This window comes from Meles meles, chromosome 17 (genome assembly GCF_922984935.1).
Source record: "Meles meles chromosome 17, mMelMel3.1 paternal haplotype, whole genome shotgun sequence".
Lineage (NCBI taxonomy): Eukaryota > Metazoa > Chordata > Mammalia > Carnivora > Mustelidae > Meles > Meles meles.
Window position 1 is genome coordinate 57,799,969 of NC_060082.1, and position 18,671 is coordinate 57,818,639.

The 18,671-nt window shown below is 47.4% G+C and overlaps 1 protein-coding gene and 1 long non-coding RNA gene across 2 annotated transcripts in view; one reads left to right on the forward strand and one right to left on the reverse strand.

The window, feature by feature from the left end:
* SCCPDH (saccharopine dehydrogenase (putative)) overlaps window positions 1-10,643 on the reverse strand; it is a 34,712-nt gene extending 24,069 nt beyond the window's left edge. Inside the window, exons 1-4 of the mRNA XM_045982667.1 lie at window positions 10,299-10,643; window positions 8,723-8,835; window positions 2,814-2,894; window positions 563-692 (exon numbers count right to left, since the gene is read on the reverse strand). Of these exons, the coding sequence (XP_045838623.1) occupies window positions 563-692; window positions 2,814-2,894; window positions 8,723-8,835; window positions 10,299-10,488 (514 nt within the window). The 5' untranslated portion in view covers window positions 10,489-10,643. The remainder of the gene's footprint in view (window positions 1-562; window positions 693-2,813; window positions 2,895-8,722; window positions 8,836-10,298) is intronic.
* Window positions 10,644-13,731: 3,088 nt separating this feature from the next.
* Window positions 13,732-16,813, forward strand: LOC123927802. Its single transcript, XR_006815545.1, has 3 exons — window positions 13,732-13,751; window positions 15,872-15,987; window positions 16,472-16,813. It is a non-coding gene; the product is annotated as an uncharacterized LOC123927802 (long non-coding RNA).
* Window positions 16,814-18,671: the final 1,858 nt, after the last annotated feature.

An 18,671-nucleotide genomic window follows, 5' to 3' on the forward strand; every position in this document is an offset into this window, starting at 1 on the left:
AAGAATCGTGTCAAAACTAAGCAAGTGGGGTTTTTTTATTTTTAATTTAGAAGATCTTATTTACTTGTATGACAGAGAGACAGAGGGAGAGAGAGCGCTTACAAGCAGGGGGAGTGGGAGAGGGAGAAGGAGGCTCCCCACTGATCAGGGAGCCCGATGCGGACTCCAATCCCAGGACCCCAGCACCACGACCCAAGCCGAAGGCAGACGACCAGCCAACTGAGTCACCCAGGCGCCCCTTAAATTTTATTATTTATTTATTTATTTATTTAGAGAAGGTGAGTAGGGGTGGGAGGAGCGAGAATCCCAAGCAGGCTCCACGTCCAGCGCAGAGCCTGACACAGGGCTTGATCCCACAACACTGAGATCACCACCCAGCCAAAATCAAGAGCTGGATGCCTAAACAACTGAGCCACCCAGGTGCCCCAAACAAATCATGTGTTTGAACACTACCCATTTATAGTTATATCTCTCTTCCCAACTAGATTTTAGTTCATCACAGTTATAAACATGAAAATTTGCTATTATTAAATTCAATTACTGCTTAGTGATTGATAATTACCGTTCATCTTATTTCTGGTATATATCACCCCCAGATCTGCTGGAATGGAGTCAAAGCCACTGCTTCCAATGATATAAGATCCTTTTTCTGCAGCTTTCTCATGATACTTCCAATACATTAATTCCAAAAACTAAAAAATTCAGGACAAAAATTTGAATTAGAGCTATACAGAAACATGTACATCAGCATTAAATGACAGACCTTGAAAGACAAAGCAATTACATTGTGAAAATGCTAACCAATGTGGCTTTGTAGTGAAATATTAACTGTGGAAATGTTTTTCACTTTTTCAGCAAATATTTACTGTACATCTATCACATGGCAACTAGTGTGGGGCAAGGGCTGACCTGACTTAATGACACTATTAACTTTTTTGGAATGACTTCTAAGTGCAAAAGTTAATATCTATTATGAAAAAATAAATTTATACGCAAAAAACCCCACAAAGACAGCAAGAACACATCTCTAAATCGTATCACACAGAGGGGGCATCATTACAGACATGGGTCTGCACATACACGTGGTTGGGATGAACAATGTGGAGGAGAGGAAGGCATGGAAGAGGAGAATAATGTCTGTTCAAATCCTCCGCCTGTTTTTACAAATTACTTTTAGAACAGTTCTAGATTCACAGAAAATCTGAGTAGCGGAGAGTTCCCATGTCCCCCGATCCAGTTTCTCCTATTGTTAGAGTTTTCTGTTAACATTTGCTACAATTAATAAACCAACACTGATAACATTATCACTAAAGACCATACTTTATCCAGATTTCCCTAGTTTTCACCTAATGTCCTTTTTCTCCCCCAGGATCCCACATCACATTCAGCTGTCATGTGTCCCGAGGCTCCTCTTGGCTGTGACAGTCTCCTCGGACTCTCAGGACCCTGACAGTTTTGAGGACTTTGGATCAGGAGTTTTGAGGCATGCCCCCCACCCCCATTGGAATTCTTCTCCTGACCAGCGTGGGCTTACAGCTTTTGGGGGGCAGGGGAGACCGCAGGGGTAAGGTGCATTCTGTGACATTCCCTCAAGGGTATGTACCGTCACTGGGACTTACCAGTGTGGACGGTGGCCCTGAACACTCGGCTGAGGTAGCATTTGTCAGGTTTCACCCACCATCAAGTTATTCTCTTCTTGCCTCCCTTCTGTACTGTTCTCTCGGGCAGGGAGTGACTCTGTGCGGCGCCCCCTGAGGAAGGGGTGGTGAGTCACGCTCCCCGCCTCGAGGGTGGAGTAGTTCCACAAGCAATGTGGGATTCTTCCACAGAACACATCTCCACTCGTCCTTTCGCCCATTTTTAACTAGGTGATTTGATTTGTATTACTGCCCTGTAAGAGTCCTTTATTCAGTCTGGATCTTTATTAGGCTTTGAGATCACTTTTTACTGCAGTTCATAAGACACTTTAGGAATGTTTCATCAGATTCTTTGCTGTGGGATTTTTTTTAATAAGACAGGAATTGGTTTCTGTTTCACTCGGGTTTCCTACCTCTTCTTGACTCGATTTGGGTAATTCACACTTTCCTAGTCTTTTCCAGTACGTTACTATATCGGCACATTGGTGAGGACAGTGGCAGAGACCGCAGGGACAGATGGGGTGACAGTTCTCGAGGAGCTGGGGTGGCCTGGTGCTTGCGGACGCTCCACTTCCTGCACGCAGGCAAACCCCAGCTGAGTCCTGCTTCTACTGAGCGGAGGCAGGACTCAGGAGCACGACTTCACCCCCCGCAGCTTCAGTTTCCTCATCCCCGAAACAGGCCAGACGACACTGACTTTACGGGAACGTGGAACATTCAGATGACACAAAATGCTGGATTAGCAGAGTGTCAGGCGTGCGGTAAGCACTCGAGTGTGAGTGTCTACAACGTTTATATTTGGAGGATTTTACACTTCCTTTTCTGTAATGCTGTAAAGGTGTCTGATTACAAGAAGGGAATTCGTTATGAAAACGTTACAGAAGTGAGATTCTAAGAATTTACACACAGCGCACCGTTTTAATGAAGCCCCCTCACAGCACGTGGAAGCTACAAAAAGCACCTGGAATAAATGAGGTGGTAAGGCAGAAAAAAATTCAAGAGAACGGAAGACCTGACCATCGCGCTCTCCTTCAAGCCATCAGTGGAACCGCGCGTCTCAGCACGAGGGAGGGGGTCCCCGACTTCTAAAACAGGTCTGCGAGGCGGCACTAAATAGTCCCCCCCTCACAGACAGCTGTGTTGTTAAGGCCCTTCTTTCTTCTTCATTTTACATACCTGAGGCTCTCCACAGATGTCAATGCAGCTGGTTCCATTTTCGATACATGCTTTTACCACAGGTTCTCCGTAAAATCGATACTGGAGGGAATAAAGAAAACCAACCATTTACTCTCACTTAGCAAGCCTGAAGACTGACTGAGTGAGTGATTTGGAGAGAGAGAGAGAATGTGTGCACATAACAGGGCAGGGAGAGAGACAATCTCAAGCAGAGCCTGGGCTGAGCACAGAGTCCAACCTGGGGCCCGATCCCACGACCCTGAGATCATGACCTAAGCCTAAATCCAGAGTAGGACACAGAACTAACGGAGCCACCCAGGCGCCCCTTACTTAGCAAGCTTAAATGAATGAAATGCCATTGAGTTTTGCAAGTAGAGTCTTGGTTATTAAGAAGCAAATATTCATAAAGGAGCTGAAAAATTGAGAAAAATCACGTAACTGCACCACACCACTTCTCACAGCGTGGACGAAGGCACGATGGAACTAGAGGAACGTGCGCTCACCTCTAACTGAAAACCAAAGGGGAAGTTTTATAGACCAAGTGATTCATTCGAGTTGAATTCTGAAGAACAAGGATTTGCCAGCAAAAAGAAAAATCCAGACAGAGAGAAAAGTTTAAGTGAAGGTGTGAGAAGGTAGCTGAAGCTCAGAGTAGTTGAAAGGGATGTGACGTGAGACGGGCCTGGAAGGAACACTGGGGCCAGGTCACGACTACTAGGCTCTCCTGGAGAAGCCTAAGTAGGACAGTGGTGTAAGGTTTACAGAAAACACACATCACTCTGCCTGACCCACTAGAAAACAACATCCATGGCTGTTAAGAAATGACAAAGGGCGGAAGTAAGGAAGGGGACGGATACACCAAGGATAAGACTGTTGAAGAGATAGAAGCAACTGGGCTTGCTGATTAGACAGACAAGGGGGCCAATGGCGGGGGGGGGGGGGGTGCTACTGGTTCTATTAGTCAAAATACAGACCAACAGGAAGAGAAGAAAGTTCATTTGTTGCCATGATTGGCCTCGTTCTCCACAAAATTCCTAAGTGAGAAACCTAGAAGCCATTTTTGACTCCACCTACCCTGGAAGTCACCAGGTTTTACGAATTAGTTCCCTGAAACTCTCAGATCAGTTCCCTCCCCTCTACACATCCAAAACTGAGTTCATACCCTCACCACCTCTCATGCGATTTGCTGTACACAGTAACCAGCTTCCCTGCAGCCAAGGTAGTCCCATGGCCAAAGAAACACGAAATCATTATTCTAAAACAAAAATCTGATGTTATCTTCGTTTCGTTGCGTACACACACGAACACTCGCGCGCACGCACAGATACATATTAGCTCTTAAAATCCTTTGCTAGCTCCCTAGTGCCTGTATGTACTACAGGAGAAAACCCAAACTTCTTAGCAAGTCACGAAAAGCGTCAGGTCACACCACAACCCCTTCATCCCCATATTCCAACAGCTCTCAACTGCCTAGCATCTCCTAATTGTGCTACTTCTTCACCCTCCCCTCCCTGAAGCCCCCTCCCCTGCTTGTGGCTGCCAGGCTAGCTCCCGGCCCCTCTAGTCTCAGCCTTCTGGCTGTGGCTTAACTTCCCAGGGCTCAGAGAGTGAGCCACAGCCTGCTGGCTACTGGGTTTACCTACAACTACTGACAAGCAGCAGTAAAGCATTAATGAACTTTCTGAAATAATAACAGCTCCTTCTGGAAACAGAATGTGCTTCCCTCTCCGCCACGATCTCCCCCCAATCCCCACATCGTATTCTGTCTCAACTGGCCCACCTTCTCTCTCCTCCGGGCAATCTGAGGTTGAGACTTCAACACTAACATCCCTATATTAATATATACTTTTTTGTTTTTCTCTACTTTCTAACCTTGTGCTTTTATGAAATAAATGAACAAACAGTAACAATTCTTGACCTCAAAGGAGACATTTCTTCCCAGCGAAGCCAATCAGCTTATAGGTCAAAACTGCAATCCTGTTCTCAGCATTCCACGTCCCAACGTGGCTGTCTCCCACGTAGGCAGGCTTGCCTCAAGGGGCCCACAGACCCATTCCCTCAGTTACGGAAATAAAATCAGTATGTTTATACTTGCTTTTTTTTTAAAGGAAACACAAAGGGGAAAATGAAGCCTCATTAACAGTTAATACATGAACTGACTTGGGCACGTTCCCTGGGCCACTTGACGTGGTCCCGTGTTGAGTGAAAGCTATATAAGGGGCCCTGAGGGCAGCCTGGGACCGTCCCTCATGCAGAGGGGCCCATGGTGACGCCCTCATTCATTAATTTTCGGTATATTTCCACTGAATGCCTGTTTACACATGCCTAAGTAGTTTTACAGATATCCTGTTTTTTAACTAAATAAACCTTCACAAAATAGATAAAGAGGTAAAAACAAACAAACAAAAACCTGCAAAGAAACTGGTAATGACCCCAAACTCGCAAAGTGAAATGCCAATCCCAGGAGAGCCCAGGAAGGAGCAGATTTGGGGCAAAAACCTGCGGACTCAGATGCCCATGAATCATCCAGGTGGAAACACCAAGAAGGTAGCTGGACCTACCAATCTGGTTGCGGGGGCAGTCCTCACTGGAAGCTAACGTGGGCGCCACCAGCATACAGATGGCCTTCGAAACCTTTCGACCACAACCCACGCTGGGAAATCCACTTCATGTGGCAGTCAGTGTGCACAAATACACACAAATGCACCGACTGAAAGACGAGTTTCATAAACCAGCACTTACCCATATTACATGTGATTCACCCTATTTTCTATTCTAGGCTACCTGATCATTTTCTTTTTAACGCTGAGTCTCAACTCACTACACTACGCTGTTCAAAAATGCTGGCCCAAAATGGACAAGTAGGAAGCACCAAAGAACTCTCTTCAAAAAAAAAACCACACAAATGAAAACCAACCTTCTGGGTTTCTGTCGGAGACGATGACAAGTTCTGGAGATAAGATGGTGAGGGTTACACAACACTGTCAATGGACCAAATGCCACTGGTTTGTACTTTGAGAAATGGCTAAAATGGTCATTTTGGTTATGTGTGTTTTATTACAATACTAATAATACATTTTTTTTTAAGTCTGGCTCAGAGAGTGTAAACAGAGCAGAGTTTGTAAGGCTCGAGCTCTGGGCCTCTGGTACCGACAGGAAGATGAGAATATCCAACAGAAGGGAGGGGGACAGAATTGGTGGACAACCAGGGAAGGACCAGACCGCAGAAGCCAAATGCAGGAGGACATGACCGAGGGGGACAAATGCCGAGAGCCTGGATCGAGGTAAGTGTGGGGAGCTGGTGAGGGCTTAGCAGACCAGGCTCCCTGAAGCAGGGAGGTTTCTAGAGGTCGGGCAAGAGGGGCTTAGGATGGAGTGGGAGCTGAGAAAGTGGATGTAGAAGGAGTGAGAACACGTTCAAGGAATTTAGCTGCAAAGGGCTCACAGAAACAGTCCAGAAGAAGGGCAGATGTGATAAAAATGTCCACATGGGGGTCGTCAAATCCTCAAAACTGGGAAGGCAGAATCAGGGTAATACAGGTATGCAGGGGGAAGGAATTCTTTTTCAACAGCTCGACTGCCATAGCAAAAAAAAAAAAAAAAAAAGGAAATAAAATCATCAGATCACCAAGGGAAGAGGGACAGGAGGCTAAAAGCGTGATGACAAAGAGGACGCAAAGCAGCTGCTTCGAACAGCAGGAGAGAGAAGAGTCCCGGCAGGTGGGGTTAGGGTAGCCGGAGGTCTGTCACCACGTACTTAAAGATGGACCGTCAGCAAGGGGATGCACTTTCTCCAGACACACAGAGCTACGGGATTACGGGCTGACGGGGGGTGCAAGTTCAGGTAAGGTAAACGGGACTGGAATAACTGGAAAAAGTTCTGGTGATTCAAAGGGGCACGTGCACCCCAATGTTCACAGCAGCAATGTCCACAATAGCCAAACTGGGGCAAGAGCTTAGACGTCCACCGACAGATGGAGGGATAAAGAAGGTGTGGTATATATAGTGGAATACTACGCAGCCATCAAAAGAAATGAAATCTTGCCATTTGCAATGACCTGGATGGAGGTAGAGTGTATTATGCCAAGCAAAATAAGTCCGAGAAAGAAAAATACCCTTGATTTCACTCACATGTGGAATTTCGAAACAAAACAGATGAACACAGGGGAAGGAAAGGAAAAATAAGATGAAAATTGAAAGGGAGGCAAACCATAAGAGACTCTGAACTCTAGGGAACGAACTGAGGGTTGCTGGAGGGGCGGTGGGGGGGTGGGGTAACTGGGTGATGGGCATTAAGGGAGGCATGTACTGTAATGAGCAGGGGGTGTTATATGCAACATTCTACCTCTGAAACTAATTTTTAAAATAAATAATAAATAGAAACACACACACACACAAACCAGCTTTGGGTTTTTCCAGAGTACTGGGGTAGGAAGGGCAGGGAGGTTGGCTGAGGATATACAGAAGCGAATGGTTGTAGCAAAAGAGCACAGAACCAAAACTAATTAGGAATGAAATTAATCTAAACAAACAATTTAAATACATTTTTACTGGATAACCCAAAAAACCTTTCTGCTTTCATTTAAAACATGATTATCAGGGGCACCTGGGCGGTTCAGATGGTTAAGCAACTGCCTTTGGCTCAGGCCATGATCCTAGCGTCTTGGGATCGAGTCCCACATGGGGCTCCTGGCTCAGCAGGGAGTCTGCTCCTCCCTCTTCCTCTGCCTCTCCCCCTGCTCATGCTCTCTTTCTCTGTATCTGTCTCAAATAAATAAATAAATAAAATTGTTTAAAAAAAATGATTATCAATCTCCTAGATGCTTAGTTTTCAGACATCCTGGCAACTGCGACGGCTTCCACAGATCAGTAAATGTCACCAACATGCACCCGGGTGTGTCCTCCATGTCCAGAACAACGACGACAGCGGATGGTTCTAATCTCGAAGCATCCTCTGACCCCAACCACTCTCAGCACCTCTTCCACACCCATCCTGTGCTCGCCGTCCCTGGACTATTCCCCTGCGGGTCCCCTATTACCTCTTTTTTCTCTCAGAAGACAAGGAACTACAAAACCGTACATGAGCTCATGCTCTGGCTTTCAACCACTCAAAGACCCTGAACACTTCAAACCCGGACCTGGCCTGCCATTCCCTCGGACCTAACTCCTGGGTTCCTCTCGGACGGGACCTCCCACCTCTGCCCTCTCTGGCATTCCTGTCCTGCAAACACACACTCATCTCCGGACGTCTGTAGCTGCCCTTCCCTGCAGCACCTTCTCACAGCTCCCCCCTCACCTCACTCGGGGCTCGACACTAACGACAGGTCCCGATGGCTGTCCACCTCACAGAGACTCATGGGCCAATCTCTCTGCCTCCTTATCCTGCTTGATTTTTCTTCAAAGCACTAATCACTACCTGCAATTATAACCTTAGTTTTCTGTCTCACCCACTGGACTGTAAGGTCCATGAGGGACTTTCAGTTTTGTTCACCTTTATGTCCCAGGTACCCACACTAGAGCAGTATCCATGTAATAAACATTCAATGAATATTTGTACTGAATAAATAATAGAGGAATATCATTTATCAGGAAATAAAAAATATATTAGGGGCACATGCTCAAACATTTTTTTACTTAAGAAGCATGCAGTAAGAAAAAAAGAAAAGCTGGCCATCAGAGCTGTAACCAATGAAGGAACCAGGAGCCAGTCCCTGAAGTAGTGCCACCGAGAGCCTGACTCTCTCTCGGGAAACTTGGGTCACATCCACTCGCTCCTCATAAGGAATGAAAACTCCCCCAAACAGGCCTGAAGTCCTGAACCACCTCGTTCCTCTGGAATATCAAATACCAGACGCTGCTGGAAATGAATCCATTGCTTGTTCCGACACAAAACCGGGTGGATGACTTACTGGCCCCACACAATTGAGGACAACTGCTGCCTGTTTAGCCATTTCATCTAGTGAGGCTGGATTCGTGATATCACAAATTATTATCCCAACTTCGGATGGGAGTGTCGGTCTTCCTGAAATAAGAAATAAATCGTCTGAAGCAAATCCTGATACAGCATTGGATCTTCCAGGTTGTCTTTTTACAGAAATCAGGGACGGCAGATTTACTAAATATACTAGCAAGAGGTAAAAGTTTTTAAAACCAGATAATTTTTTTTTTAAAAAAGGAGAAAGTTATGAGGAATATGGAGTTAACACTACAGATTGCTAAAGAAAAACACCATTAAGCTTTAAAAAAAATCTAACTTAAGCAACATGCAAAGAATAACCCTGTGTAAATGACAATTTCACAATCATTTAGATACCGAGTAGATGACTGTCCTGATTTCTTCTCTGTTGCAAGAATTCCATTATAAAAGTTTTTCATCAACTACCAACCAATTACATATGACAAAATACTGGGCAGGGGGGCGGTAAAAAGGGGTTGTTAACATCGACATGAGAACAAAAAAGGACTCTGAGGTAGAGAGCACAGTCTAGGTAAGAACACTCATTATAGGCTTATAAGTAAATTACTGTAATTAGCAGAATGCAGGTTGTGAGGGATCAAGGTACTCCCCACAATAACTGAACCTAGGCATTATAATCTTGGCTACTTAGCTAGGCTGCACCTGTACGTCCTGGTGGGAAGGAAAAGGAAATGGAAGACCATATTTCAACAGTGAAATTGTTTCTTCTGAAAAAGTAAAACAAACCAACAAAAAAACACCAAAAAGTTCTTTAGTCAAGAGTGCCTATTGGTGGTGACAGCAAAAAGGATTCTGCACTCCGGGGCCCAGTGTGGAATGAGAAGTGAGGTGAAGATGAAACAGAAGAATGCAGGCGCATTTGTGTGTCTGGGGTCCCCTCGGGTGCGAAGGAGCCGCAGTTAAAGGCTCCTGAGACCTAAATGTGTGTGCCGTCTCGCTGTCCCATCCGCACCCCCAGCCCTTAGGGCAGGACCCAGGACGGATAAGACCACGCAGCAAAACCATGTGGAACGAATGCTAGAAGAGTAAGTCCACGCGACAAAGAGTAAGCCCGCTGGCCACTTCTCACAAGCAAAAAAGGAACTGAAAAACGGAAGTCCGCGACGTCCCCCAAACCTGGAAAACTGCCTCGCCCACCGCCAAAACCCAAGGCGAGGGGAGAGGACGGACAGTCGCGGGGAAACCAATGCCGTCCTCTCCCGTGCGACCTCACCATCAAGAACCCTCCAGCCCTACCAGCTCCCCCTCCACCCCGCTCTGGAGGGACGCCAGGCCGGCCAGGGAAGAGCCCGCCACGCCAACGAGGGGTTTCAACACAGGAGACACGCATTTACTGCTGTGCTTCATGCGGGGAGAGGCCCAAAGCCAGGCACCGCTCCGGACGTCCGGCTGGCCGGGGGAGCCCTGGGGAGGTCCCCCCAAGCCCCGGAAGGACAAACGCTCGCTGCGAGCGACCCGAACCCCTGCCGGGAGCGGGGAGCCGCCCACCCCGCCCTCCGCCCCTTTACCCAGCTTCAGGGCAGCCTTCTCCACCGCTCGCTGCAGCTTCTCCCGGGAGCGGCCCGCCACGGCCCAGGGCAGGCGGGGACTCAGCCCCGGGATCACCTGCTCCCGGGCCACCTCCTGGACCACGAACTGGCCGGTGAAGCCAGACGCGCCCAACACCACCAGGTGGAAGGGCCTCGCCTCGGTCGCCATGACGAGCCCACAGCGAGCCGAAGCCCGGGAAGGGTGGAGTCCTCCGCGTCTGCGCCTCACGCAGCGACCCCAGTACCGGGCGCAGCAACGGCCTCTGCCCCGGCCGCCGTCGCCGCCGCCGCCGCCGCCAGCGCGCCGCGCTCCCGACGCCCCGCGCTCCCGAAGCCCCGCCCCGCACGCGCCGCCGCGCAAGGGCCACGCCCACTCCCGCACCGGCGCCGGGTGCGCACGCGAGAGCGTTGCGCAGGGAAGGAGTTGGCAGCAATTCCCGGTGTCTGCAGGGACCCCGCAGCGAGAGAACTGTTTTCCAAGCTCTAAGACCGAGGAGTGTTCGCGAAGCCGGAACAGAGCAGGTGGAAGGCGAATGGGTTCTGGGGCCCAAGGCCGCAGCGCCCTGGATCGCAAGCCCCTGACCCCACCACCCCTGCTGCCCCTCCGCCCTCCGCCCAGGGACTCGGGGACCCCCTTCATGGTTGTCACTGCCCTGTGGCTCCCTGGGGGAAACAACTCCCAGAGCTAGCCTGCCTTTGAGCAGGGAGGTTAGGGAGATCCTCCAAATGCAAAAGAAGTTAAGTTTTTTGAGCTGTGCGATTCCTATATCCAGAAGCATTTTAATACATTTAAATGAATTAGTAAATGCCTGGGGGAGAAGAGCCATCTCCGGGTACAGAAGAACTCCAAATAATTGTGTAGTTACTACCGCCTCCCTGAGTGGAGCTTAGCTCCATCCCCTTTGGATATAGAATTCGCTTAGTGACTTGTGTTAACCTTAAAATGAGTCCTTCCCACTATTTTACCGGCAAAAACGGGTTTAATCAGAAATAGCAGAGAATTACAATTCCGGAGAAATGAGCTATGGCAAAATCAGGTGCAAGTCCCCAGAACAAAGGAGGGGAGTCCTTATTTATAGAAGAAAAGAGGAGCCTGGGAAGGATTTCCTATACAAAAAGTCCATTGGAATAAACTGGGATCTCAGATACTTAAGCAATTGAACCACCCAGGTGCCCCCAGAGCACTTGTTTAATAAAGTTGGTATCATATCCATCAATACCAACTATGCAAGTGGAGAAGAATGAGGGAGGCCTACGTGTTGTGACACGGAAATTATCCAAGATACATTGTAAGTGAAAGGAGCAAGTTCACTAACAACATGAGAGCGTAAATCCTCTATTTAAGATGAAAAGGATGTGTTCATCCGGATGAAACCTTGGGCAGAATACATGACAGGTCTTCCTGAAACAATCGCTGTAAAAGGCTTGGGAACGTGCCGGACGCTTGGTAACCGCTCAGCGAATGGAAGCTGCTCTCAGCAGTGTTAATGGTTATTACTGGGAAGTGGGTCTATATGAATTAGGCGAGCCGAAAGGGACTTGGACATTAAAATTTTTACCTTTCTATATTGTTAAAACTTCCAAGATTTTCAAACAAGTACGCATTACCTTTATAATCATAATTTTTATTTTTTTAAGATTTTATGTATTTATTTGACAGAGAGAGACAGTGAGAAAGGGAACACAAGCAAGGGGGTGAGAGAGAGAGAGAAGCAGGCTTCCCGCTGAGCAGGGAACCTAATGTGGGGCTCGAGCCCAGGACCCTGGGATCATGACCTGAGCCGAAGTCAGACGCTTAATGACTGAACCACCGAGGCGCCCCTATAATCGTGATTTTTAAAAAGGAGCAGAAGCTGGCTTTGCAGAAGAGGCAGAGAAGCCTCTGTGGGAATCATGTCTTGTCATCTGCAGTCCTGCCCATTCGTGGCACATGTTTGGGTCCATTGTAACACACAACAGTATGCATAAATCTCACAAATGCTCCTTTGAGCAGAGAAAATTCAGAAAAGAAAGAGTAAATCTGTATCAGTCCCTTTATTCAAACTCCAAAAACACGTCTGATCTATGGTGACAGGCGTCGTGGAAGAATTTGCTTTTGCATCGAGCAGTCCTAGAAGGTCAGGCTCTTCTTGAAGGGGTCTCCAAGGGACCCCTTCTCCCCAGGGGACCAGCATAGAGGGTCATTTCGGCTCTAAGGGTAGCACCAAAGAGAAGGAGAGCCCCCTCGTCCTACAAGAGAAGACGAGGTTAGCTTGGAGGCAAGGTCACTGGCCACCCTCTTGGTGAAGTCAGAGACCCAGCCCTCTGCCACCTGGGGCCTGAAAAGAGAGAATTCCTGGACTGCCAGCTCGAGGGTTTGCCAGGTGACATGGCTTCTCTCCTGGAGCAAACTGCAGCGAGACCCCTCTGAGCCTTCTCCTCAACAAGGCCTTGACCTTGGTCTCTACAGACTTGAACAAACACTGATACAGCTCATAACATCTCAAGGCCGCCTTCCAAGGACGATGCTGGCTTAAAGTGTCTGCGTGAGGGAACTCCGGGCTGCCAAAAGAATTCAGTGTTTGTTCCAACCAGCTCTGAAGATAGGGCCCTGGCTTCCCAGCTTCTGCAGGAGGGTAAAAAGCTCTAATTAGCAAGCCCCAGTGCTTCACGTAGACCCCCTTCTTCCCATTTTTTGTCATTCTTTTCTTCCAGGGTTCCCTCTTCCTTCACGGGCCACCTCGGTTAAGTTTGGTTTCCCTAGTGCAATAATGTATTACTGATTAAAATCTGCCCTTACCATTTCATCTGGTGTCTGGTTTGTTTATTTTCTTTTTTTTTCTCTCTCTCTTTCTTTCCCTCTCTCTCTCTGTCTTTCTTTTTGAAGTAGGCTCTACGCCCAACATGGGGCTTAAACTCAAGACCGTGAGATCAAGAGTTGCTGATCTCTGTTTGACTGAGCGAACAGTCCGTGATCAAAGGAGCGAAACTGATACTAAGCAAAGGTCAAGCAAAGCTTTATTTCGCGCCAGCACCGAGAATCAAACCCACTGTTCGGGGCCACCCCTTACAGAGAGAGCGACCCGCTCCCTGCCTTACAGACTAACTTTTATAGAGCAAAGGCCATGTGGTTGAACCTGGCCACACGCAGGTGGCCAATGAGATTGTAACACACAGAGAAAGCTGCACAGTCATGTTAGGTCACACACGGGTGGCCAATTGAATTACAATTCACCCTATAGTAGATATTTGAACCAACATATCACCTTGGTCAGAATTGGCACCCAAAAGGTGCCCAAAAGGCGGGGCCCACATTCTTTGGTGGTTAGGGAGATAGTATGTGCGCCCCACTGATTGGATGTCTCCACCTGGCCTGACTCGTCCTTGTATTCTGGGCTCTGTTATCAGGGACTGGTCGATCATATTTTACTGGTTTCCCGGACTTGATTCTAAGTAAGTTCCTTGGGGGGTGGGGGGCAGGGTCAGTTTAAGTTTTACTGCACAAACAGCAAAATGGCTGTTCAACAGAGATTGGAGTCGCTCTGGCTCAGTAGGCCCTTACACGGGGAGCCCCCTGACTTTGTGTATCTTTGACACAGCAAATCAGACAGAGAGAAATAAAGGAACACAGAAGTGGCTTTAAGGCTATTCCAGAAGAGAACAATACTTTGGGAGGCAGGGGCTGTAGGAAGGGAGGCAGAAAGTGGATGTAGGTAGGACCCACACTTAAGAACCATTATGGCAGTTATGGCTGGGTGTGAAGGGAAGAAGTAATGGACAGTCACCTCCAAGTTGTCCTGATGGCCAGAATCATTTGTTAATCTCCAGGGGATAATGCCATGCTTCCGAATGTAAACAGAAGGCAGGCAAAGAAGCCCACACAATCAGAAAATCCCTCACGCATGACCACATTTTAGAACAGGGGTTCTCAGCACACAAGAAGTTGTGGACTAGTACAACACAGGCCCATCTCTCCGTACTCGTGGTTTCCACCAGCCTCTGCCCATCATGCTAAAAATGATTCAGTGAAAAGAAATTAGTCTGGGTTGGTCTTTTAGGAAAACAACAAAAACTAAGTCCTTTTTTTTTTTTTAATCAATTGGGTGCTACTTCTTCTTCTCCTTTCACATATCACTTTCTCTTTTCTTCCCTAGCTGAAAATCTGTTACTTAAAGTTCTCTGTGCAAATCCTCAGACATTAATACTTTATTATTTTTAATGTTTTTTTAAAGATTTTATTTATTTATTTGACTGAGAAAGAGAGATCACAAGTAGGCAGGGGGGTGGGGAGCAGGCTCCCTCCTGAGCAGAGAGCCTGATACGGGGCTCGATCCCAGGACCCTGAGATCATGACCTGAGCCAAAGGCAGAGGCTTAACCCACTGAGCCACCCAGGCGTCCCTTTAATGTTTTTATTTTTAATAAGCTGTGTATCCCATACCACAATGAGGCCATTCATACTGGCTCACAAGAACCAAGGGTTCGATTTCCAGCAATTTTATGAGCCACTTGAAGTCACGTTGGCAACTTGAACTCCACCGTGGTGGGACTATTTAGTGGCACAGACCTCGCAGGTGGAGGGCTCAGTCCACAAGATGGCGCCGCACTTCCGAGGCCGGTCACAAGCCCTGGACCATCTGTACTTTTGATGTGCGGGGCCAAAACCCCCTCCCCTGGTTTGATCATTTGCTGGAGAGGCTCACAGGCTACCAGGGAAACACTTCCCTTACTATTGCAGGTTTATTATCAAGGATATTAAAAAGGATACAAATGAACATCCAGATGGAGAGGGAGGTGGAATGAGCTCCAAAAGGGTCCCAAGCACAGAAACTTCGATTCCTGTAGAGCTGGGGTGTCTCATGCTCCCAGCACGTGGATACCTTTACCAACCTGCCTAGAAGCATGATCGATATAATCATTGGCCATTGGTGGTGGAACCAAACATTCCAACTCTCTGGCGACATCGTTCTTTTCCTCTGGGGTTGCGAGGTAGGGAGCAGACCCCACCCAGCAGCTCTCTAGGGACCCGCCAAGACTGGTCAATGCTTATGACCAGACATAATGGTTCTGGTAATGAGCCAAGACTCAGCTCATTAGCATAAACTCAGGTACCCTTGAAAGGTGCTCATTATGAATAACAAAAGATGCTCCTCTCATTTCTTTCACTGGAGTTTCAGGGTCCCTGTGCCAATGATTATTTCTCATTGCATCAGAAGATCCCATGTCACAGGCACTAATAAAAGTGCCATGGCCAGGGCTAGGGGCCCTCTCCGGCCTTTGAGTGCAAAATTTAAGGAGCCATCAAAAACAAAAACAAAAACAAACCAAAAAAGCCCTCAATAATCAAGAAAAATAATATTTTTTAAAAAATCAATGCAGGGATGCCTGCCTGGCTCAGTTGGTGGAGCGTGGGACTCTTGTCATGGGTTCAAGCCCATATTGGGGATAGAGCTTACTTAAATTAATTAATTAAAAATAACTTTAAAAGACAATGCAAAATATCCATGATGAACAAAATGTGAAAAGCTCAAAATAAGATAGGACCAAGGTTACTGATTTTTACTTTGACCTCAGACTCCAGTCGGTTCAGCACAGCTCTGCTGCCGATGCAGCATCCAAAACATGCCTGATGACCCAAGCGTCACCAGTTTGATCCTCCTAGGGACATCAAGGGCTTCATTTTGGACACGGTAAGTTTGAATGTCCAAGACATCCAAGTAGGAATTGTCAGGTAGGAAAGTTGATCTTCTCTTGGGGAGGTTGGTGATAGGACCCGGATGGAGTTAACATTTGTGGTTCTTCATAAACGGGTGGTAATTACAGCCACATGGCTGGGTAATATTAACCAAGGGCATGAGTGTGGGCAGAGAAAAGAAAAGATCCAATGGTAACTCTGGTGTTAACAGTTAACATGCTCCCCCCCTGCTTACTGACATAAGGTCCTTGATCCATAACAGAAGTAATTTCCTCTCTTTGAGATTAGCAGACCCCTGGCCTTGGGGAATAAGGGACCAGAACATTCCCAGGCCATGGAAGCCAGAGCCTGTGGGAAGTCACCTTGGCTTTCTGATGAGCCCAGCAATCTTTTAGCAAAATGTTTTCCTTCCTTAAGGCCACACCAAGGACTTTATTAATCAACCTTTGCACAACTGTAGAACTTTGCCTCCTTTGCAGAAAGGACAGACTGCTCCTGCCCACCCCCGGGTACCAAGGAACCAGATTTTCTTGGACAAACCCTCCCGGGCACCAAGAAATTAGAATTTCTTGCACAACCTCCAAGTCCTGAGATTATCCTGTAGCTGACATCATTGAGTCTGCGTGTTATCAAGAAATGTCACAGACCGCTGCACAGCCTTCACTGATCAGTGTCCCTTAAGGGTACCTGGGTTGTGCACTTGGTTAAGCATCCAACAAAGAATCCATCTTGGTTTCCACTCAGATCATGACCTCATGGTCATGAGATTGAGCCCCACACAGGGCTCCACGCTCAGCAGGGAGTCTGCTGGGGATTCCCCCTTTCCCTCTGTCCCTCCCACTTGTGCCCTCTCTCTATGTCTCTCTCTTTCCCTCTCTCTCTCTAAAATAAATAAATAAATCTTGAAAATAAATAAGTAAATAAAGACCTTTAAAAATGTCTGGGCCGGGCAGAAACCTCAGAGTTGGTCTTTGAACAAGGGTCCACCTTCTCCCTGGGTGGCCGGCCTCCTGAATAAAACTCCTATTTCTTTCCAGTCAAAACCCTCTTGAGTCTTGGCCTTTGGAGAGCGGTGGGTGGATTTAAGTAACACAAGAACTGAGCCCTGGGACACTCCCATATCTAGAACTACACTGTTCAGTCCAATAGTCTCTGGCCACATGGGTTATTACAATTAAAGTTTAAACTACATTAAATTTCAAATTCAGTTCCTCAAGCACATGAGCCACATTTTAGGTTGTTTACAGCCTCACAGGCCTGCCATGCTGGATAGTGCAGATACAGAACCTCTCCATAGTGCAGAAAGTTCCATCGATCCATGAGGAAGGTGAGAGGAATCAGCAATGGAGAGGCACAAAACACTAGAAAAGTACAGTTGAAACCAGGGGAGGGTGGTATCTTGGAAGCCATCTGAAGAATAATATTTCTTAAAAAAATTTTTTTTAAGAATATTTCTAGAAGACACTTCACGGGGCCAAGCGTTCTGAGGACAGAGAATGGCTCCTGGCTCAGCAACGCGGTGGCTGCTGGGGATCTCAAAGTGGACAGAAGGGGAGGGAGCGAAAATCTCACAGTGAACACAAGCAGTTTTATTGTCATGGAAAAAAGAGATCAAGGGGGCAAAACTGGAGGGGGGAAAGGCGACCCAGAGAAATTTTTTTTGGTTTGTTTCTTCGGCTGGTTTGTTGGCTTGTAGGACAATCCAGTGGAAAGAAACTGATGCTACGAGAGAGAAAGGGGAAGTATTAGGGAATGACCTTGAATCAAAGGATGGAGGTTAGTGCACCCCAAGCATCCCAGATGGTATGTCAGAGATGGTGTGTGGGAGGGGATTATAGCGCTGGGGCATAGACAGAGGTGAATGGATAGTGTACGAGCTTATGCAAATCCCCATCTGATTATGGGATTTTTGCAGTGATGTCTGAAACCAAGTCTTCCCCTGGGAGTAAGGCTTAAGGAAACAGAAGTAGGAAATCATCTAGGAGGGAGGGGTGCTCCTACTGGTCTAGGGTAAGACAGCCTCCCCGGGTGAGTGCTCACACATTTACAGCAAGCATCATTCCTCCCCCCCGCTGCTGCTCCTCTCCGCCAAGTTCAAATGCCCAGGTGTGGTGTTGAGTCAGCCCAGCAATCCCACAGGACCGTGGCTCCAGACTAGGGATGTGCTTACGTAACAGACGATCTCACAGGGCTCTGACCCCAAGTATGTGCTTGTTTTCTGCTCCACAAAAGCGGGGTGAAGCTCTCTTTACTGCCTGTTGCTCCCAACAGTAAGTACAGAGAAATTTTATTTTGTTTAGTTGGGAACCCGGCAAAACATCAAAATTTGCTTCAGTTTGAAATAACACTTCTGGGCAGAGGCTGATGATCATGTATTTGGAGAAAGAAATGTATATGAAAATAAAATAAGGAGACTGGGGCTCCAGCTCTTTAAAAAGAAAGACAGAGGGGCACCTAAGCCTCTGCCTTCGGCTCAGGTCATGATCCCAGGGTCCTGAGATTGAGCCCCACATCGGGCTCTCTGCTGGGCAGGGAGCCTGCTTCCCCCCCCCCCCCCGCCCGCCTGCCTCTCTGCCTACTTGTGATCTCTGTCTGTCAAATAAATAAATAAAATCTTTAAAAAAAAAAAAGGAAAAAGAAAAGGGAGAAGAGTATCTTTTTCGGCAAGTGAATTGTAGC